General features: G+C 34.9%; 4 protein-coding genes across 4 annotated transcripts; all 4 read left to right on the top strand.

Moving 5' to 3' along the window:
- The first annotated feature begins 5,335 nt into the window (after positions 1 to 5,335).
- On the top strand, positions 5,336 to 6,891 carry LOC123210808 (GDSL esterase/lipase APG-like). The gene is made up of 5 exons (XM_044629296.1): positions 5,336 to 5,612; positions 5,694 to 5,824; positions 5,902 to 6,135; positions 6,221 to 6,476; positions 6,562 to 6,891. Exons 1-5 carry the CDS (start codon positions 5,369 to 5,371, stop codon positions 6,753 to 6,755), a joined length of 1,059 nt encoding a protein of 352 aa, XP_044485231.1. The 5' UTR covers positions 5,336 to 5,368; the 3' UTR covers positions 6,756 to 6,891.
- Positions 6,892 to 10,280: 3,389 nt separating this feature from the next.
- On the top strand, positions 10,281 to 16,310 carry LOC123210386 (mitochondrial-processing peptidase subunit alpha-like). The gene is made up of 13 exons (XM_044628712.1): positions 10,281 to 10,447; positions 11,086 to 11,325; positions 11,458 to 11,754; positions 12,182 to 12,349; positions 12,457 to 12,624; positions 12,756 to 12,836; positions 13,017 to 13,083; positions 13,225 to 13,322; positions 13,592 to 13,664; positions 13,764 to 13,834; positions 13,935 to 13,984; positions 15,727 to 15,839; positions 15,925 to 16,310. The coding sequence occupies exons 1-13, from the start codon at positions 10,409 to 10,411 to the stop codon at positions 15,975 to 15,977; spliced, it is 1,518 nt and encodes a 505-aa protein (XP_044484647.1). The 5' UTR covers positions 10,281 to 10,408; the 3' UTR covers positions 15,978 to 16,310.
- Positions 16,311 to 16,619: 309 nt separating this feature from the next.
- Positions 16,620 to 19,806, top strand: LOC123210572 (pentatricopeptide repeat-containing protein At1g51965, mitochondrial-like). Its single transcript, XM_044629013.1, has 2 exons — positions 16,620 to 17,515; positions 18,044 to 19,806. Exons 1-2 carry the CDS (start codon positions 16,781 to 16,783, stop codon positions 19,268 to 19,270), a joined length of 1,962 nt encoding a protein of 653 aa, XP_044484948.1. The 5' UTR covers positions 16,620 to 16,780; the 3' UTR covers positions 19,271 to 19,806.
- Positions 19,807 to 21,042: 1,236 nt separating this feature from the next.
- On the top strand, positions 21,043 to 22,156 carry LOC123209963 (acid phosphatase 1-like). Its single transcript, XM_044628074.1, has 3 exons — positions 21,043 to 21,545; positions 21,649 to 21,858; positions 21,946 to 22,156. The coding sequence occupies exons 1-3, from the start codon at positions 21,214 to 21,216 to the stop codon at positions 22,127 to 22,129; spliced, it is 726 nt and encodes a 241-aa protein (XP_044484009.1). The 5' UTR covers positions 21,043 to 21,213; the 3' UTR covers positions 22,130 to 22,156.
- Positions 22,157 to 22,384: the final 228 nt, after the last annotated feature.

The following is a 22,384-nucleotide window of genomic DNA, read 5'->3' as shown; positions in this document are numbered from 1 at the left end:
TTTATTGTATGTTCATATGTATATGATATACTTTATTTGTGGTTATATATGGATGTGTATCGTATTTGAGTTCATTTTTTAAATAATCTTGTCATAAAAAAACAATAAAAACGTATAATTACTCAAACATTTACACACTTGAAACAAATTAGAGAAAATATAGTAATAATGAAATAAATTAACACCAAATCCAACAATCCTTCGAAAATCTGGAAAATACAAGTCCATATCTCGTAAAATGATGAAATTCAAAAAAATAAAATTGAAATTCGAATTGTAAAAGTTGAAAAACCCTAGAATGGCAACAATCGAAAAATCCTTCAGAAATCTGAAAAATACGCGTCGATATATCGTAAAACGGTGAAATTCGAAAAAACGGAACTGAAATTTGAATTCTAAAAGTTGAAAAACCCTAGAATGGAAACAATCGAAAAATTCTTCAAAAATCTAAAAAATACGAGTCGATATCTCGTAAAACGGTGAAATCTGAAAAAACGGAACTGAAATTCCAATTCTAAAAGTTGAAAAACCCTAGAATGGAAACAATCGAAAAATTCTTCAGAAATCTGAAAAATACGAGTCGATATCTCGTAAAACGGTGAAATCTGAAAAAACGGAACTGAAATTCCAATTCTAAAAGTTGAAAAACCTTAGAATGGAAACAATCGAAAAATTCTTCAGAAATCTGAAAAATACGAGTCGATATCTTGTAAAACGGTGAAATCCGAAAAAACGGAACTAAAATTCAAATTCTAAAAGTTGAAAAACCCTAGAATGGCAACAATCGAAAAATCCTTCAGAAATCTGAAAATACGAGTCGATATCTCGTCGATCGGTGAAATTCGAAAAAACGGAACTGAAATTCTAATTCTAAAAATTGAAAAACCCTAGAATGGCAACAATCGAAAAATCCTTCAGAAATCTGAAAAATACGAGTCGATATCTCGTAAAACGGTGAAATCCGAAAAAATGAAACTGAAATTCGAATTCTAAAAGTTGAAAAACCCTAGAATGGCAACAAACGAAAAATCCTTCGGAAATCTGAAAAATATGAGTCCATATCTCGTCAAACAGTGAAATTCGAAAAAACTGAACTAAAATTCGAATTCTAAAAGTTGAAAAACCCTAGAATGGCAACAATCGAAAAATCCTTCAGAAATCTGAAAAATACGAGTCGATATCTCGTAAAACGGTGAAATCGGAAAAAACGAAACTGAAATTCGAATTCTAAAAGTTGAAAAACCCTAGAATGGCAACAAACGAAAAATTCTTCGGAAATCTGAAAAATATGAGTCGATATCTCGTAAAACGATGAAATCCGAAAAAACGGAACTGAAATTCGAATTGTAAAAGTTGAAAAACCCTAGAATGACAACAAACGGAAAATCCTTCAGAAATCTGAAAAATACGAATCGATATATCGTAAAACGGTGAAATTCCAAAAAACGGAACTGAAATTCGAATTCTAAAAGTTGAAAAATTAAAATGCCTTTACAATGTAAAATATCCAAAAACCCCTCATATTTATCTAAAATTATTTTAACCCTATAATGAGTGAGGGGAGTTATATAAATGAAGGGAAGGGTAATTTTGGTATTTTAGAAAAAGTTTGAAATAAATAAATAAATATCAAAATGCCTTTATAATGTAAAATATCCAAAAACCCCTCATATTTATCTAAAATTACATTAAAACCCTATAGTAAGTGGGAGAGTTATATAAATATAAGGGAAAGGGTAGTTTTGGTATTAAAAAAAGGCATAGGCATTTTTTTTTTTTGGAACAGTGATTTTGGGCATTTTGGCTTGAAAATAGTGATCTTGGGTATTTTTGCTTAATGGGAGGGCATTTTGGCCATTTTTTAAAATTTCCCTATTTTATAATACAAGTCAATGATATTTAGGGTAGTCTGATTTAATTAAATTTTGATTTATTCGTTATTAAAAAAAAAAATTAAGATATTTTAATACACGTGGTACTTGGGAAACAATAAATTTCTATTGGTGATTTCTGAAATTACCTATTTGTTAATCTTTACTTACAAAGTTGATCAAGCTTTTAGGCTAAGTGATCGCGGATGTTAGGGTTTCATTTTGATATGCTGGCTCTTAAATTTACAGGTTTGAATCGAGTGTTGCTACAAGGTTTGCCCAGAACGTGTGTGCTGTGCACCGGCACCACCAGGTAAATGCTGCCCTTGCAGTTGACCCTAGCTCACTCAAACAAAGGATCTCCATCACTAAATTATAAAAGTTTTCAACATGGTTTCTAAGAGTTGATTTCAATAAAATCTTCTCCATTTATTTCTCTATTTTGATATGGATCCATCGTCTTGAAACAGAGAAACTTCTCATTTCTCCACTCAAATTTCTTTTTTGTGCTTGCCACTACCATTGACTTTTCTCCTATACATATATATCAAATACAAAGTTCTGTTTGGAAAAAACATATTAAGAAATATATCCGAAGTTACTGTCAGGCTCAGGCCCAAATTTTAAAGATATCAAAGGACCAATTTTACCTAACAATAAATTTGGTAAGTCCCACAGTACCTAATCTAACGTAGTTATGGTGAAAGCCGAATTATATATTAGTTAAATCTTTTTTTAATTTTGCTAATTTGGAATGATATAGTAATTTTTAAAAATAAAATAATTAAGAATAATTTAACTTTTTAATATTGTTTCGGGTTTTTTTTATTAATGTAATTTGATTTTAGATTTAAAAAATACGTTATTTATATCATCAAATATTGCAAAAGTGTTTTTGGGGGCAAAGCACACTGTCCCAAAGATTAAACTAGAAATATGAAGTCTTTGCATAACAAAATTAGAGCCATTTATGGTACTTTCACAGGATTTCAAAAAAGAGGACTGGAATTGTCCCCCGTTCTATAACATTATACAAAAATGACGAACCTCTAAATTAACCATGCGCGCCTGCAGATTGTTGTGAAGAATCATTCAAGTTTCAAGCTGTAAATGACAATGACAACCAGCTTGAACAAGAGAAGCAGGCAGTTGGTAATATTATAACACTAGGTTGCTTAACAAGCATGATTTATGGCATCAGTCAAATCGAAAAGAAAGAAGAGAGAGGGCATTTAGTGTGGGCCGGTCAATAAGCCACGGTGAATCAAAAGATTAAAGCTATGTGCGGCGTGACTCATCCTTTTTAGAAACTAGAAGGTCCCCTCAAGCATAGAATATGGACTCCTAGGATACCGATGGTTGAGTGTGGTCTCTGGAAATATTACTTACTGAGGAAACCCAATATCCAACAAATGAATTAAATGCAAAAACCCCAATAGCCAATTAACAAAGTATTCAAGGAACTCAACATCAGTAAGGTACACAACCATTCAATCTATATTACCTTGAATTCTCCTCTCATATTTACTTCTAATCTACAATGGATACGTAATAGATCTCATTTTGATCCCAGTTGTCACATTTTTTTGTTTTTCTTTCGTATTTAAGTGAGGTCCAACCATTAGATAGTGGTAGACCAAACCTTGTCCGATCAAGTAAATATTGTATTTTCCTAAATAGCAAAAGACTATTTCAACATCCGAACTATGCCAAAACAACAAGTTCCTGCCTTTAAAGTTGCAAAATAACATTTCAAAATGATATTTTTCTACGCTTTATTAAAAGTCAAACGTTAGTTCTAACGGTTAAATGATGTTATAAAAAAAATCAATAAAATTATATGTATACACTTTTGATATATAATTTAAATACACAGATGATGTGTCATTATATAATCAGATAATTTTAAATTATAAATAAAATAATATCTAATTATATGATGATATATTATCTGTATATCCAAATTATGTATCAAAAATGTGTATGCATATCATTGCTCCAAAAAAAATATATAACATATTATAAAATAATATCACTTATACCTCTAAAATACAAGCAAATTATGATTTTCTCTCATCAATTTTAAAATTTATTACTTAAACTCTTATTTTCAATTTTAAAAAAAAGTCAAAACTCTAATTTTAACTTTAAATAGTCCCAAATTCATGAATGAATCAATTATAATTGAAATTAGAGTTAAAATTGTATTGGAATTATACCATTTTGATGCAATTCCAATTGAAATTACATCAGAATAGTACAATTTTTTTGTTGAAATAGCACAAATCCAGTATGATTCCAGTGTTGATGGCAACTAAAGGTGGACACGAACTGAGCCAAGCGCAAACAATCCTTAGCTTGAGTTCAATTCGAATGAAAAATAGCTCAGTTTGAATTTGTTGAGTCAACATTAAGACTGGTTTGAGTTCGATTCAAATGAAAATGACTTAATTTCAGTTTGAGTTTAGCTTAAATTTATGGGTCAAATATGTGGTTCAAATTCGTAGTTTGAATTTATAGCTCATTAACAAAACGACGTCGTTTAATAATTATTTAACATAATTTTAAATCAAACTATAAGTCAAGTTTAAACCGAATCAAACTATCTATCTAGTTTGTGAGTTAAACTGAACTAAACTCTTTATAGCTCAAATTTAACTCGATTTTAAAACGAATCAAACCTCTTAACTCAAACTCAGTTCATATTCAAAGTAAACAAATTTGAATCAAACTAACTTTTGAATCTGAATCAGTTTGATTTGGGTCCAACCTTAATGGCGACCTTCATTCGCTTACCACTATTTTAAGTTTTAAAATTTAAATTTTTATAAAATAAAAGTGAACATATATTTAATAAAGATTAAAAGATAAAAAGTTATTTATCTTTATTAAATATTAAAAGTTATTAAGAGTATTATTGTCGTGTCTATCTTGTCACTAATAGTGTTTCACTTTCACGTTGGATTGGAAAATGTCTTTTTTTTGGCTTTAGGAGTGGAGTTAATCGTTTATTTCTGCCGATGAACATGAAATTATAAATTTTTGCTGTTTTCAATGCATTACATTTACTGGTATACTACGGTCTGTCAAGTGGTTGCATGCAAGCAATGTCTATAGCATAGAATTTAATTAAAGCACATGCAGCGTTCTCTAGTCGCCATAGTAATGTCATCACGTAATAATAAACATCTCAACTACCAAGATACAAAAGCAATCATAATTGTGGTTTCTGTGTAATGCAGGCATAAGAAAAAAATCTTAATGGAGAAAAAGATTACAATACAAAGCTTTAAGTGCATGATGAACTGTTGTTGGTTACATCTGTAGGGAAAAACAGGCTTTCAATGCTAATGTAATCACTTGAACTACTACATTTATGAGGCACTCTCAACTTCTATCCTCCTCCTTTAAGGCCTCCTTAGATGGGTCAATGTCTTTTCTATTATAAGCTCAGAGTCAAGCTTTAAGTTTCTCATGCACCATTTGTGAGGGAAGCCATGAATATGAGTTGCAGAAGGGTAATGTTTTTGTTAGTTATTGCGTTTGCTCTTGGAAGCAAAGGGTATTCACAGTCTCTTGTTCCTGCCATCATCACTTTTGGTGATTCTTCTGTTGATGTTGGTAACAACAACTATATTCCAACTCTTTTCAAGGCTAATTATCCTCCTTATGGAAAAGACTTCATCAATCATCAACCAACTGGAAGGTTTTGCAATGGAAAATTAGTCACTGACATCACTGGTATGTAGTACGCAAATTTAATCTTGTCTAAATTATTAAGTTAAGAGTATTAATTTCTTTTGCTTTCAATATCTCTTGCAGCTGATACTCTACAATTTACAAGTTATGCACCAGCATATCTCAGTCCACAGGCTTCAGGGAAGAACCTTCTTATTGGAGCCAATTTTGCTTCAGCTGGAGGTGGTTATGATGACCAAACTTCCACCTTAAACGTAAGTATTTTGACAGTGTATTGTTATCCAGAATGACCTTTATTGCAGAAAAAAATGAACTGTGGTTTGTATTGCAGCATGCAATCCCGTTGTCTCAGCAGTTGCAGTACTATAAGGAGTATCAGTCAAAGCTAGCACAGGTAGCTGGAAGCACAAAATCAGCTTCCATCATAAAGGATGCAATATATGTTTTGGGTGCAGGGAGTGGAGATTTTCTTCAGAACTATTATGTCAATCCTTTGCTTAACAAAGCCTATACTCCTGAACAATACAGCTCAATCCTTGTCGGCATATTCTCAAGTTTTATTAAGGTACCATCTGAACTTTAAATGATATGATTCCCGAGAAAACCTGCAAGAAAATTATGGCTTATTGGCTTCTTTGATTGGAAAACAGACCATGTATGGCTTAGGAGCAAGGAAATTTGGAGTTACTTCACTGCCACCACTGGGTTGTCTTCCTCTAGCAAGAACTTTATTTGGGTTTCATGGGAAGGGGTGTGTGTCTAACATCAACACAGATGCCCAACAATTTAACAAGAAGCTCAACTCTTCGGCAGCAAGTCTCCAAAAGCAACTTCCTGATCTAAGACTTGTGATCTTTGATATTTTTCAGCCACTCTATGATCTTGTCAAAAATCCTTCTTCTCAAGGTACAGTACAGTGGAGGAACTTGTTTAATGTTGTATCAATGAGCATTTGATTATGACTGTTAATATACGACTATGTTTTTGTTAGGTTTTGTGGAAGCAACAAGAGGCTGCTGCGGAACAGGAACCGTAGAGACAACAGTATTTTTGTGCAATCCAAATTCACCAGGAACATGTTCCAATGCCTCACAGTATGTGTTTTGGGACAGTGTTCATCCATCTCAGGCTGCTAATCAGATTCTTGCTGATGCATTGGTTCTTGCAGGGTTTGCTCTCATTTGAAGAGCATACCAAGTCCCAAATTAAAATTAATGTTATATTTTATCTACTAGTTGATAATTCATCAATTAAGATGTCTTAAGTGTATTACCATTTGATGGCTGTCTGAACGCTAAAAACCAAAAGCTTGTTGTATTAATTATGTTGATGAGGAAAATTTTTATTCAGTTTGCCTTAATATTAAGGAAGATCTAATTGACATACAAGTAGAAAGGAAATCATAAAAAGGATAAAAGGAAGAAGATGAAGTTAAATCCCATTTGAAAAACTGGCAAAGCCTTATTCTATCTCCAGAACCAAACAAGCATTGGTAATAAATGAACACGGAAAGGAAACAAGGATGTCATATTAGTCAAGAAAATATCTAAATGCTGTACATTTCATATCTGGCAGTAACTATCACTGATACTGGTCCCTCCAAGTGACATTTGACAGTAAAATTAAAGGCCAAATGACTATTTCCCACCCAAGGTTTGATGTTTTCTCAAGTTTTCACCCTTTAACTATGGAAACATCAAACACCCACCTATGGCCGGTTAGATTTAACAAAACTCTAACGGTGGTAAAGGTAAAATCATCATTTTTGCTATAATATTAAAAATAAACTAAAATAGAATCTATTTTACCCTCCTAAACTTTAAAAACTAAAATTTTCCCCCAGCCTAAGTTTTAAAAAATCGTCATTTCACCCTAGGGTTTCGTTTTGAAATCTCTGACAACATATCCGACTCCATTGCTGACGGCCTCTCCCTCCCGCAGCTTCCTCTCCTTCCGGTGAACTCTTTCCTCTCATTTGGACGTCTAATCGGAGTCGGAGAAGCCGTGAAAGACGAAGAACTTAGTCGGAGAAGACGAAGTTCTTTGTCTTCCCATTCGTTGTCGTCTGGGAAGACGCTTCCTCTTCTTCCGGTGAACTTTTTCCTCTCATTTGGACGTCTAATCGGAGTCAGAGAAGCCGTGGAAGACGAAGAACTTCGTCGGAGAAGACGAAGTTCTTTGTCTTCCCATTCGTTGTCGTCTGGGAAGACGATCGTCTTCCCAGACGAAGACGAGACGACTCGTCGTCCTCTGGGAAGACTAGTCGTCTTCATCTCATCTTCGTCGTCTGGGAAGACGAGTCGTCTTCATCTCGTCTTCGTCGTCTGGGAAGACGATTTCTTTTCCCAGACGAATTCTCTCTGCGTCGGATGCGTAGTGCAAGAGTTGAGAGCGGCCGTCGGTGGAAGAGAAACCCTCGGGAGGGGAAGATGGCCGGTGATGGCGTCGGAGAAAGTGAAAGGGTTTGGAAATAAACCCTAGGGGGGGAAATGTAATCTTTTCAAACTTAGCTGAGGGAAAAAATGTTAGTTTTTAAACTTTTAGGGGGAAAAATGAGATTAAATTTACCACTGTTAGGGTTTTGTTAAATCTAATCGGTCATGGGTGGGTGTTTGGTATTTTCATAGTTAAAAGATAAAAACTTGAGAAAACATCGAACCTTGGGTGGGAAATAGTCATTTGGCCTAAAATTAAAATATCCAAAAGTTGAAAGCACGTTAGCTGATGTTTTCAAATCAGCTGTACATAAGGGGAAATTGTGTTGACAGAACCAGGAGTGGAAATTTGTTATGCCACTGGTAAGTAGCTCATGCTGCCGACAGACTTTTGCAGAGCAACACTACCATCTGCACTCCTAGCATTTGCCCTCTTCAAGACTTGAACCGTGTTGTTAGCTTTTAGCAAATGAATTTGGTGAGTTCTTGTTAGCTTGTTTAGCCACAGAATTTGATCTGTTTTACGCAGTCCAGTTATCTTAGTATTCATAAATTACAAGTTCATAGCGTAAAGCTCGTATTCACACAGATACAGAGCTGCATCTTCCGTTAACATCTGATAATTTTTCACAAAATTAAAGCTAAGAATCGCAAACCTGAAGTTTATTGACAAGGCGGTGGACAATTTTCCCAGTTCTATTCTTGCTGCTTACAGAAGATTTTAACATAGCACGACTTCCAGAAGTTGCTCCATTGGACGAAATTAGGGGAGTTTTGCAGACTCGCTACCTCAGAGTAATTTGCACCCATCCGCAGTCAAGTTATTTTTGTCATGCCAGCAAGAGTAAAATCAATCTAGCAGCGGACATAAATCACAAGTTCATAGCACACATGACACGCCCACATTCAAATAGAAGCAGAAAACCAGGGATCACAAACCTCAATGAAGTAATTGGCATCCAAAGTACTAATTTTCTGTTCACAGAAGACTTCCAGTAGCTGCTCCGGCGGAGGCACTTGCCCTCCATTTTTTTGGCTCCCATGGTTTTGATCTTTGGTGCAAGCAGTAGAGATAGAAAATGTCATGGCCGGTTAAAAAATGGTGGGAAATGAGAAAATGACAAAACCATATCAGAAAGTAATAAAACTGATAAAATATAAATTTGAAACCATTTTATATTAAACTTGTAAAATTTTGATTAATTAGATGTATTGATTATAGATAATATGATTGAGACCAAGTCTTTATGACATTTTGTATTGGTTCAGCCCCCAAAATGAAGAATTTGTAGATTTCTTCTTGCTGTATTTTAATTGATTTCTAAACCTAATCAATGTTGATGTTGTTGCTAAATTGATGTTGAACCAGCCCAACAAATGTTTTTTTCAACACAGATCTCATGTTTTAAATAGTTGGTATAGGATTATGATTTCAATTTTGAAATTCAATTCAAAGTCAAGTACATAAAATAAATTTTTGGGTATCTATTCAGTTCAATTTAATGTCTACTCAACTTAAATCGGTTTGGTTTTTTATTTGACATATTGACTAAACCGATTTTCTTTTTAAGTGGAAAAGAAAAAACATTGAATCGGTTTAATTATCTGGTTTTGAACACCCTTACTTTAAAAATATTATTCTTTCTTAGAGTGCTCTAATAGACGTAGGAAAGACGGTGAAAAATATAGGTAATGAATTTTGAGGTAAACAAATTGATTTATTGTCTTCCTCATATGTGATTGATTTAGATAATGTTTTAATACCAAATATAAATGATTATCGCAATGATAAGTTACTTTAAAGATTACTAGTTATTAAAATTTGTAGGTATAAATAATTATTATATTTAATTGGAGGTAATAAAACGATATTAAAATATTATTTTATTTAAATACCATTAAGTATAATTATTTTAAAATATATTTTATATTATTTATTATACTAATTAAAAGTGAGAGTATTTTAATAATAAAAAATTAATAAATAAAAATAAAATTATAATAATAAAAAAAAATTATTAATAATTTTTTAATATAGTATAATATAAGTAATAGGAGTGTCAGAAAATCTTTTTCAACCCACCGACATGTCATTTACTTGTCTCTTAGGCAAGTTACTTGTCGTCCTCTAGGTTATAGGAAAACGACATACGATTTGTAAATACCAGGAGATACTGACATGGCAAGTTCACATAAGAAACCACAGAAGAAATCATGCGCCTCATAGCAGAGAATATCAACATACTTTTCCCGGTATTAAAAAAAAAAAAAAACCTAACAGAAAATATTTTCTCTTCGAGGGAAGGCGGCCTTTGTTCAGTTTTCTCTCTTACACAGGCCTTCAAACGTAGAAGGAAACACGAACGAGATAAACTTTTTAAGGTTTTTCCAGAAGCAGTGACTATGTACAGAACTGCTTTTTCGAGACTTAGGTCTCATAAGGTCTGTGTAAGCTGAGTCATATAAAAAAAATCTTTTCGTTCTATTTGTTTTTTACAGATAACGCATTAACTCGAACTAAGAATAAAAAAGTGGTTTAGGTTTTCTGTGAACTGGGTTTGAAGGAAAGTTTTGTTTAGATTGAATAAACCGATTGAAAATTTATATTTTCCTTCACTTTCTTGCGTTATTGAGGATTATATTTATGGGTTTTGGATCTTATATTTGTTTGCATTTTTATGGGGATTATCGTTATTTAGTCTATTTTTGATGATCAAATGTAACTCTTTCTTTTCTTTCGATTTCATTATCATGGGTATGCCTTTATTTGTGATACATTCTACTGCATTTAGATTTGTTTCTGTAGCTTGAAAGACCATATATATTTATTTTCTTTCTTTTCCTTTTTATTCTTATTCTATAATGAAATGAGAACTGTTTGGGTTTTTTGAATGCTGATATTTGTATATATCAGTATCGCTTATTATTTTAAGAAAATTGTCTGGCAAATGGTAGCATTGGTTATTGGGGAGGAACTTTTCTCTTTGAGGTTCTTCTCTTATTTGTTTTTTACTTTCGTTGTACCTACACAGTTACCAAAGTGGAATGTGTTATTCTCTGTTATAAATTGATTTGAGCAGGCCCTTCTTAGCAATGTCCAAGCAACACGGTATGCAACTTCGAGTGCAGCTGCTGTGAGGTCATCATCAGCAGGGCTCTTTAGCTGTCTAACTGGAGAAAGATCTAGTTCTCTTCCTCCTTTGGACACAGTACTTGAAGGTGTTTCCCTTCCGCCTGCACTGCCTGATTATGTCGAACCAGGAAAGGTTAAGGTTACTACTCTTGACAATGGAGTCAGAATTGCCTCAGTAACATCAAATGTATGTGCGGGTTGCAGACATTTTTTTATGCTTTGTTTTGTTCAACTCCTAATTGCCATTTGGAAGTCATTTACTGTCTTGTTGTTTTCTTGTTTGCTATATTTAATGAGTGTTGTTTGTTTGGTTAATTAGAACCCAGCAGCCTCCATAGGGATATATCTTGATTGTGGTTCTGTTTATGAGACGCCAAAGTCATTTGGGGCCTCCAACTTACTGGAGAGGATGGCCTTCAAGAGCACTAAAAACCGGAGCCACTTGCGCATTGTGAGGGAAGTGGAGGCAATCGGAGGTAACACATCAGCCTCTGCATCTCGGGAGCAGATGGGGTACACTTTTGATGCTCTGAAGACCTATGTCCCTGAAATGGTAGAGTTGCTTGTGGACTGTGTGAGGAACCCTGTTTTCTTGGATTGGGAAGTCAATGAAGAGGTAGGCTTTTTTATCTTGCCTTTCTTCTGTTAACTTGTTAAGGTCTTCTGGCGGAGAGAATCTTGCAGGTTTTTCAATTACATTTTTACATGTCACTTACATTTTTCATTACTCTATACGTCATCTGGTCATGTTTGGTGCTTCCCACTGCTGGGTAGTAGCATATTTTTGCATGCTTGCTGCACTTTTTGAACTCTTGTATTGAATCAGGTGACCTCTAATTTGGAATCCAAGGAATTGATTCTAATTTAGTATTTTATTTCCATCATTTCATCACATGAACAATTTCCATGTCGTTGCCCTAGGTTGTTAAAAAATTCACGTTGTTGTCTGTTAGCTGTAGCCTTTACGAAGTCTTTTTCTTCTTTCTTGTTGAATTCCTGCCATATACTTTTTTGTTGCTATGATTTTCTCTGCATTTACACAGCTGTCCAAATTGAAATCGGAGCTTGGGGAACTTCGTAACAATCCGCAAGGTCTACTCTTGGAGGCAATTCACTCTGCCGGTTATGTTGGTGCATTAGCAAATCCTCTTTTGGCTCCTGAATCGATGCTGAACAGATTGGACAGCACAGTTTTGGAGGAATTTATTGCTGTAAGAAAAAAAAAATCATGTTTGATTTCCATAGTTTTAGTTAGATCTTTGTTTTACTCTTTTATATGTTTTATTATGTTGGATGGTGATTGATCTGAGATTTTCAGGAGAACTACACTGCTCCTCGTATGGTCCTGGCAGCATCCGGGGTTGATCTTGATGAGCTTTTACCAATTGCAGAGCCACTTCTTTCAGACCTTCCAAAAGTATCATGTCCAGTAGAGCCAAAATCTGTTTACATTGGAGGGGATTATCGTCAGCAAGCTGATTCACAGGTATGAATTATTAATTACATTTAAGTTAATGAGTTTGTCTTTGCCCCAGTCAAAGCAAGGGAAGAAAAAGTTTTTCTTCTTCTTCAGCTCTCAATCCCTTAGAGGTTCATTAACTGCCTTGTTTTTATCAGAGCACACATGTTGCTCTTGCCTTTGAATTGCCAGGTGGCTGGTTGAAAGAGAAAGAAGCTATTACTTTGACTGTTCTTCAGGTGCTGCATTTTTTACTTGGCTTCTTCAAGATATCTAATAGGTTTTCTACTTTGTTTCTCATGTCACACTAGTTTATTTATTTACCTATCATTTCAAAATTCAACCGCACTAGTATATCTATATCTTGATATGATATCTAATTATGGTGTATTAAATTAACAATTCTGATAGCTCTGCAGATGCTTATGGGAGGAGGTGGTTCATTTTCAGCAGGAGGCCCTGGAAAAGGGATGCACTCACGTCTCTGTAAGTTATGCTTATAGATACCCTGTTCTTTTGCTTGTCAATTCTTCTTTTTAGTTCTATAATGTGCTAATTCTGAATTGGGTCTAAAACTGAGTTCCTCTCAAGTTTTAAAATTGTCTATTTCATGGAATTTGAATGCAGATCTCCGCGTCTTGAATGAGTATCAGCAGATTCACTCTTTCTCTGCATTCAATAGTATCTTCAATAATACTGGATTGTTTGGCATTTATGCTAGCACTGTAAGCCACCTATTGCTCATAGTTCATTTTTATATTATGTTGGTGGATTAAGTGTACTCCAAACATCAAGTGATGTTAACATAAATGCGTAAACTCAAACTAAGTATGCATCTAACAATTTTTCTTATTATAATTATCTTTACATTGAGATCCCAAGACACTTACAGACAGACACATCTTGACGTTATTTCTTCTGTTTGTGAGTAATTTTTGTTTGTCTCCCTTTTGCAATAAACTAAAGTTCAAGTATGTTCAATTTATGGTGTCAGGATTCTGATTTTGTTTCAAAAGCAGTGGATTTGGCAGTAAGAGAGTTAATTGCAATTGCAACACCAGCCCAAGGTTTGTTTTGTAATTATCACAATTGGGTGTTTCCTGGAATCTGCAGCAAGTCTTTCCATTAAGTTCTAAATTTTCGCTAATGTCGTGTGTTTGTGACAGTAAGCGAGGTTCAGCTAAATCGTGCCAAAGAGGCCACAAAATCTGCAGTGTTGATGAATCTGGAATCTAGAGTATGCTCTGTCTCTCTTTCAGTAGGATATTCTTCTTGTTCTTTTGTGCATGTTTCCGTTTTCCTTGTTATTATAATTATTGTTGGCTCTATTTTTGCAGATGATCATTTCAGAAGATATAGGCAGACAGATTCTAACATATGGAGAGAGGTATGCCTGGAGTATACAAACCTGGATCATATTCTTAAATGCATGAAGCCAGAGACGTAGAATTTATATTTTTAATTTTGGGACAAATCAGCAAGACCACTTGATATTGATCCAAGGGCTGACGTGGATTTGCCTGAAGAATTTGTCCTTTTTAAAGGTTGGTGTCTTTATTTGGTGAAAAACTTGGATTGACTTGAGTAGAAGCAGCGAAAAAGGGAGAGGCTAGTGAGAATGTTGTCAACAACCTGAATGTGTTTGAGAACTGTATGTCATTGTTTTTCGATGTTGAATGGGGGTGGGTCCAAGAGAAGCCAAGGGGCTGTAGTTGCCACCTGTTGATAACAACAATAACCAACAACTGCCCCCTCTTGAGTCCAGCGTCATCCACCCACTCAAGTCGTTGACACCATCAACATTTCATCCTCAGACGTACCACAACCCCACCCTAAAAGAAGGTTTGGTAGATCAAAGAATAATATCAATAAACACCCTTTGTGGTTGTCGCCGGATTGGACTGTCCATACGCAGATTCGTCAGCAAGGTGTGAGTGTTGGACATATAGATAAGGTAAACTGACTACCCAATACGCTTTGACCTCTCAGGTTAAAGCAAAAGCAGAGGTGAATATGATTGGAGTGACATTGCTAAACCAAACGCCTTACTTTACTATACAAAGGGAAGGCAGCACAACCATTTCAAAATCAAAACCAACCCCAATTTGATCTTATAAAAAGACTCAGGCAACTTAGGCACAATAACAAAGGTACTTGCAAAACTCATTGCAGAGAGGCGGTTTATTGTAGCACTTTGAATCAGTAATCATCAATGCCTAAGGGAACAACACAAAGCGATGATATGCTTTGCTAGATAGCTGCAGTAAGATGGGAGGCCTGCGCTAATGCCCTTAGAGTTGTCGGTCGAATCACTGATCAATCAGATTCTTGGATGAGCAGAACATCTTGGAGACAAATCATCTCCACCCGGGTACATAGCTTCACCCAAAGCATGGATCCACGAGATATGGGTAGTTGGTTTACCTTATCCATATGTCCAACATTTGAACCTTATTGGTGAATTTGTGCATGGATAGTCTAATCTGGCGACAACCACAAGAGGTGTTTATTGGTATTACTCTTTGGTCTACCAAGCCTTCTTTTAAGGTGGGGTTGTAGTGTGTCAGAGGATGAAATGTTGATGGTGTCAATGACTTGAGTGGGTGGATGAGGCTAGGCTCAAGAGGGGGCAGTTGTTGGTTATCATTGTTATAAAGGGGTGGCAACTGCAGTCCCGTGGCTTCTCTTAGGGCCACCAATTGTGGTTCCCATTCAACATCAGGAAACAATGGTGTACAATTCTCGAACACATTCGGGTCGTTAACAACATTCTTACCGTCTTCTCCCATTTTCGCTTCTTCTACTCAAGTCAATCTAAGTTTTTCACCAAATAAAGACACCAACCTTCAAAAAGGATAAATTCCTCCGGCAAATTCATGTCAGCTTTTGGATGAATATCAAGTGATCTTGCTGATTTGTCCCAAAATTAAGAATATGAATTCAGCATCTCCAGCTTCATGCATTTAAGATTTCTTGATTCTTTAGATTCTCCGCCATCTCCTCAGATTATGTGTTAAGATTGGAGTCTGGTTGCAAGTCATGAAGAGAACAGATTGAAAGAAATAAAGAGAAAATGTGTTGAAAATTGACATCTATTTCTTAGATCATGATTTTTTTTTATTTCACCAGGAAGCCTGTGGACCATTTCCTAGAGGCAGTAGATGCAGTCACTTTGAATGACATTACAAACATTGGCCAAAAGATTATTTCTTCACCTCTAGCAATGGCGTCCTATGGCAACGGTAATTCCTTCATTTCCAACAGAGCTCTCTAATCTTAATTTCTCTATTGTTGGATACTGATGATGTTTTTCTTATCTTGACACAGTTATAAATGTCCCCAGCTACGAATCCGTTAGCAGCAAGTTTTGTCAGAAATGATAGAACATTTCCAGCACCATCGATTTTCCATCTCACCCATCCCTGGCCATGTCAACTCTTATGCTTTCAACTTGTTAACACCCATTGAAATAAAATAGAATCAAAAAAATTTAGGGTTAGAGCAGCAGAAAATGATCCTGCGGGGATTTTATCTGGGTTTTACCTAATTACTTGTTCGCCTTCACGATCATATCATGAAAAATTTTACACATCTATATTTCATTTCAAAGGAAAATGAAATGTAAGATAAGAGTTTTGTATGGACGCTGGATGTTCTACTGAAACATTTCTCTGTCATTTATAAGAAATTGCTTGTTAAAGTTGCAAATGAAACTGAAATGTATTCATTTGTAAAATTTTATTAGTTTACAGTTTTTGATCTCAATTAAATTTCAAATTAATAAAGAAAGCGTTACTCCTCGATAGATTAAAAAATAATGAATTCTAATTAAAATTTATTAATTTGTAAAATTTTATTAGTTTACAGTTTCTAATCTCAAATAAATTTAAAATTAATAAAGAATTCTAATTACATTCAAGAGTTTATTTTTATTCGAAAAATTATTAACACAAAAAAAGGAAATGGCTAAATGGTTTCTCACCGTTATGACGTTCTGAATGAAGGAATATTGATAATAATTAAGGGGGCGTGTGTATGTATGTGTGTGTGTATCTGTATATATATATATATATATATATATATATATATATATAACAGTAATCAGTTTCATTTTTGATGCTTTCAATTTTGCAAGACGCACTCGGACTCACTTCTCTTTCTTCTTCCTAACCCAGACTAAAAAATGCCGCCAACCCGCTACCACCTCTTCCTCCCTGCCACCATCACGCGCCGTCACTTCGCCACAAAGTACATAGCCAAAATCACCTCAGCCTCCCCCACCGGCCGTTCGCTTACGGCTGAGGTCACCACACCTCAGCCAATCCCTTACGACTCTCGCGGCTACCCAATCCTCCGCCACCTTGTAATCTGCAAGGCCACTCGTCTCATCAAAGCCCGTACTGCTACTTCATCGCTTTCGGATTACTTCTCCTCTCTGTCTCCACCTCTTACTTCAGCCGAAGCCTCTGAAATTCTCAAATCCCTAAACTGCCCTCGTCTTGCGTCTAATTTTTTCCGGTTTTGTCCCTCACTTTCCCCTAATTTTCACCATGATGCCTTTACTTACTCACGTCTCATATTAATCCTCTCTAAATCGATTCTCCCCGACCGGTTTGATATTGTCCGTGCATTACTGGGCGACATGGAGAGGGCCAAGATACGTGGCAACATCTCAACCGTTAATATTTTGATCGGCTTTTTTGGCAATTCTGATGACTTGAAAAATTGTATTGGGTTGGTCAAAAAATGGGACTTGAAGATGAACTGTTACACATACAAGTGTTTGATGCAAGCTTACTTGAGATCACGTGACGTGCACGAGGCTTTCAGGGCTTACAGTGGGATGAGAAAGAAAGGGTACCAGTTGGACATCTTTGCCTACAACATGCTGTTGGACGCTTTGGCTAAAAATGAAAAGGTTTTTATTTTGAAATTTTAACCCTTTTTTTCTCTTTTTGTAATTTTGATGTTTGTTTAATTATTCTGTCTTATAATTATTTATCCATGGAGCTCAAAGCATGTATTATAGCTTGTCCTGTATCTGTGGGTCAGTAGGGAATGTGCTTTATGTATAAATTTAAAAAAAAAAAAAATGAAATTGATGGAATTGGTATAAGTTTGTGCTATTAGGGCTGTTTAGAATTGTCAAAAGTAGAAAAACATTTTGATTTTGTTCAAAATCTTGAGGCATGCTGTGTCAGTACTTGTTTGGATACTGCCAGGCGAGTAGCCTTTAGAGTACCCATGAAAGTAATATAGGAATATGTCACGTGATGATAATTAATGTGCAAGCCTCATTTTGATATACCATTCATTTACATCCAGATGTTTCTTTAAGATTGGTGTGTTTTGGTTCATTCATACAACTGCATTTTCCTGCTGGTTGCTTTGTGGTCTATTGTCAGTTTCATGGATCCTTATTATCTGATCTGCAGTATTTTGGCAGGTCGATGAAGCTTACAGGGTTTTTGAAGACATGAAACGGAAGCATTGTGAACCTGATGAGTATACATACACAATCATGATCAGAATGACTGGAAAGATGGGTAAACCTGATGAATCACTGGCACTTTTTGACGAAATGATAACAAAGGGCTGCACTCCTAATTTAATTGCTTATAACACCATGATCCAGGCACTTGCAAATGGCCGAATGGTTGACAAAGTCGTTCTTCTCTTCTCTAAAATGGTGGAAAGAGAATGTCGGCCTAATGAATTTACATATAGTATCATTTTAAATGTCCTGGCTGCAGAAGGGCAGCTTGCTAAACTAGATGAGGTTGTTGAAGTGTCAAAGAAATACATGACTAAGTCAATCTATGCATATCTTGTTAGAACTCTGAGCAAATTGAGCCACGTAAGTGAAGCTCATCGATTGTTTTGTAGCATGTGGTGCTTACATGATAGGGGAGATCGGGATGCTTACATGTCCATGTTAGAAAGCCTGTGCAGTATGGGAAAAACACTAGAGGCTATGGACCTGCTGAGTAAGATTCATGAAAAGGGAATAGATTCTGATACACTGATGTATAACACGGTATCATCAGCTCTTGGCAAGTTGAAGCAAATATCTCATCTTCATGATCTTTATGAGAAAATGAAAAGAGATGGCCCTTCACCAGATATATTTACATATAATATTCTGATTGCAAGCTTTGGTAGGGCTGGAAATGTTGACGAAGCTGTTAAAGTTTTTGAAGAACTTGAGAGCAACAACTGTAAACCAGATATCATCTCTTACAATTCTTTGATCAATTGCCTTGGGAAGAATGGTAATCTTGATGAAGCACACATGAGATTTAAGGAGATGCAAGAGAAAGGGTTGAATCCTGATGTTGTTACATACAGTACACTCATCGAGTGCTTTGGCAAGACGGACAAAGTTGATATGGCTTGCAGATTGTTTGATGAGATGCTAGCTGAAGGCTGCTGTCCAAACATTGTGACATACAACATCTTACTCGACTGCCTTGAGAGAAGTGGGAGAACTGCAGAAGCTGTGGATCTTTATGCAAAACTGAAACAACAAGGATTAACACCTGATTCTATCACATATGCAGTGCTTGAACGATTGCAGAGTGGTTCTCACAGGAAAGTCAGAGTTCGGAGGCAGAATCCAATTACAGGTTGGGTTCGGGCATGGCAATATCATCATGTCAGTGCAAGGACATGAGATGCCGTGCCCGGGAGAGCAGTTTTTGTTAATAAATCAGCAGTAGGACCTGGGCTTGGCTTCTTTAATCCTGATTCATGATTGGAGCCTAGATAGATTCAGTGGACTTTTAGCCTGACTGCCATAAAGAATTTCAATGCATACCCAGAAATGGTCATAATCTATTGTTACTCTTGTGAATGGTTGCAAGCTAGTCATGATGGGAAAGTATTGTCATAATGGTGCACCAAGCCAGAAAGGTTGAGGTTGTTCAAGAAAATCACAGCTTCATTGTCACCATTACAAATCCTGCGAAGTTGGGTGGACAAAAATCCTCAGCTGAGTTTATCTTGCCCTAGAAATTACATTTAATAGACATCAAGTTACATCCCAACTGTAGATCAATGTCTTCATAGTTCACAGAAGCGATACCAGCACAACAAAGATGATGCACTCAAGTCAATGATCAGTGACACATTTTATAATTTAATTGATTTGTTTTCAATCTTATAGCTTTTTTTTTCATAGTAATTTGAAAGCTTAATGTGCTTCCTGGAGTAATAGTCTCTACAGGATGTGACTCTAAAATTGCACTACATTCATAATTATTTATTTAATTAATTAACAAAATTAATTATGCAGAATGTCTAGTCGTAAACAAATTTACAAACTTGGGGACATACTGATAAGAGAACCTATTTAAACAACCATTTTGGATGACAATCTATGTAAAAACTAATCGCCATCATTCATAATCTTTTCAACGCACACAAAAAAACCAAGTTTGAGCCGTCAGATCTTTGTTGAAGTTGTTGTTGCTTTCAGTAGAGGAAGCAGAAGAAAAGCTTTTGAATTCAATCGTTCTTCAAGCTGATGAGGAAGAAATGAGTTGTATACAAAGCGCTGCGTTTTGCACTTTCTTCTCTTCTGAAAACGGTGCGTTTTACTCTTCTTAGTAGGTGCACTTCAATCACCTTATACTTTCTTTTATATAAACGGTAGCTTACTATTACCATTTAACTGCTACTTTACTTTTTCAAATAGCATCTCCTCTTGTTTTAACACCAAATCAGTAAACTCATCCAGCAAATGATTTAATTTTTTCAATATGAGAATTGAAGGAAGAATTTAGGAGTGTATCGTTAAAAGTATTATAAGAAATGGAAACTAAGCAAGCAGAAATGAGAAAAATAATAATAAATTTCAATAAATAAATTTCCTATTTCTGGTTATATCAGACAATAAAAAATTTTACATCAAATAAAAATAATATAAATAGATAGTATATAAAAATAATAGATTAAATTTTAACATAAATAGATAAATCAATTGATTTTATACAATATAATTTTTGATCTCTACATTTATAAATTCAATATATTTATATATGAGTATTAGAATACAAAACCAAATGAATAGGTTTAACAACTTAAACTGAAATAAAATGAACAATATAAGTGAGTAATACGTAATATCTAAACTAATTCAACGTATGTATGTACCCAATTGCACAGCAAACCTAACAGCTCTTTTGTTTCATATCAGTTTCAATCTTCATATTTATTGGTCCGATATGGCGTGCTACTGATGGCTACATGCCCAGAGAAATAATTCAACTTTTCCACAACGTGGACCAACCTTATCTTGTGACCTGGAGAATTTTCTAATACACAGGGTCGAGATTTTTTCATAAATAATCTTATACTTTTCTATATTATATTGCTTTTATTGATGAAGACTGATATTTTTCCTATTAAGTAACAACTTAGATTAGAGGAAATTTCAAATCCATAAAATATTAGTCAACATTTGCATATATAGTTATCAAATTCGAAACTTGTTCCTCTATTTTTTATTCCCATTACTTTGATCAGGTCTAATATACACTTTGTTTAGCCAATATATACAAGGCAATTTCTGCAAATTCTAGGTAACAAGAACATCAATATAGCCAGCTTCACAACATGAAAGTATTTTCAGTATTAATCTTCTTCCTTCTAGCTACAACGTCCCATGGTAGCCAGGTTTTTTCAGATGGGTCATGCCTGAGTTGGCGATTTGCTGTGGAAACTAATAATATTAAAGGATGGCAAACAGTTCCTAATGAATGTGGAGAGTACATGGGGAATTACATGTTAGGCCATCAGTACAGGAAAGACTCCAAAGCCGTCACTGATGAAGCTTGGCGCTATGTTAAGAGCCTGAAACTACCCAGCGACGGCCGAAACATATGGGTTTTTGACATAGATGAGACCTCGCTCTCTAATTTGCCTTTTTTTGCCCAGCATGGATTCGGGTATATATTCAATCGTCAAGTATTTAATTATATTATGAGATAACGTTACTTTTCATTTAGATGTTTTACATCATAATGCAAAGGATTGATTGAAAATTTCCAGGACAAAGCCGATTAACATCACGACGGCATACGAATGGGTCAACAAAGCCAAAGCACCAGCGTTGCCGGAGAGTCTTGAGCTATACAGAAAGTTATTGTCTCTTGGGATTAAAGTTGTGTTTCTGACAGGAAGAGATGAAGAGTTCAGGAATGTCACTGCAACCAACCTAAAGAATGTTGGATACCACACTTGGGAGCAACTTATCCTCAGGTAATTAACCAAAGTTTTTAATCAACTAATTATTCCCTTAATTTTCTAATTATATTATTTTCATTCAATTAACCCTTTCCGTCGCAGGGCATCATCTTATCCGGCAAATGCAACAGTTCAATTATACAAACCAAATGAAAGAAGAAAGCTTGAGGAGATTAACAGGTACAGAATTATCGGAAACATAGGCGATCAATGGGCTGATATTCTGGGGATTCATCCTGGCAATCGGACGTTTAAGCTGCCTAATCCAATGTATTACGCACTATAGTGAAATACAATGTAAATTTATTTATGTGTATAATTTTATATATAATTAATATTATATTATTATATAATTAGATATTATTTTATTTTAAATTTTAAATTATTTAATTAAATAATAATATGTTGTTAATCGTGCATGTAATATTTCTCAAATTTATTTAATTGTGTTTATGAATTAAAATAAAAATAAGAAATCATCTTTAATTGTGATTTATATTTAACGCACAGGTGGATTTTAAGTCGATTTGGTCGAAGCATC

This window comes from Mangifera indica, chromosome 3 (assembly GCF_011075055.1).
Source record: "Mangifera indica cultivar Alphonso chromosome 3, CATAS_Mindica_2.1, whole genome shotgun sequence".
Classification (NCBI taxonomy): domain Eukaryota; kingdom Viridiplantae; phylum Streptophyta; class Magnoliopsida; order Sapindales; family Anacardiaceae; genus Mangifera; species Mangifera indica.
Note: the sequence above shows the minus strand (reverse complement) of the source record. Positions and strands in the feature narration are given on the sequence as shown.

Bases quoted from the DNA above. Each gene is read 5' to 3' on its own strand.
- LOC123210808 (XM_044629296.1), top strand. From the start codon at position 5,369: ATGAATATGAGTTGCAGAAGGGTAATGTTTTTGTTAGTTATTGCGTTT. The intron at 5,613-5,693 runs GTATGTAGTACG...TATCTCTTGCAG, and splicing joins ATTAGTCACTGACATCACTG to CTGATACTCTACAATTTACA. The intron at 5,825-5,901 runs GTAAGTATTTTG...TTTGTATTGCAG, and splicing joins ACCAAACTTCCACCTTAAAC to CATGCAATCCCGTTGTCTCA.
- LOC123210386 (XM_044628712.1), top strand. From the start codon at position 10,409: ATGTACAGAACTGCTTTTTCGAGACTTAGGTCTCATAAG. The intron at 12,625-12,755 runs GTATGAATTATT...TGTTTTTATCAG, and splicing joins GTCAGCAAGCTGATTCACAG to AGCACACATGTTGCTCTTGC. The intron at 12,837-13,016 runs GTGCTGCATTTT...ATAGCTCTGCAG, and splicing joins TTACTTTGACTGTTCTTCAG to ATGCTTATGGGAGGAGGTGG.
- LOC123210572 (XM_044629013.1), top strand. From the start codon at position 16,781: ATGCCGCCAACCCGCTACCACCTCTTCCTCCCTGCCACCATCACGCGC. The intron at 17,516-18,043 runs GTTTTTATTTTG...GTATTTTGGCAG, and splicing joins CTTTGGCTAAAAATGAAAAG to GTCGATGAAGCTTACAGGGT.
- LOC123209963 (XM_044628074.1), top strand. From the start codon at position 21,214: ATGAAAGTATTTTCAGTATTAATCTTCTTCCTTCTAGCTACAACGTCC. The intron at 21,546-21,648 runs GTATATATTCAA...GAAAATTTCCAG, and splicing joins TTTGCCCAGCATGGATTCGG to GACAAAGCCGATTAACATCA. The intron at 21,859-21,945 runs GTAATTAACCAA...TTTCCGTCGCAG, and splicing joins TGGGAGCAACTTATCCTCAG to GGCATCATCTTATCCGGCAA.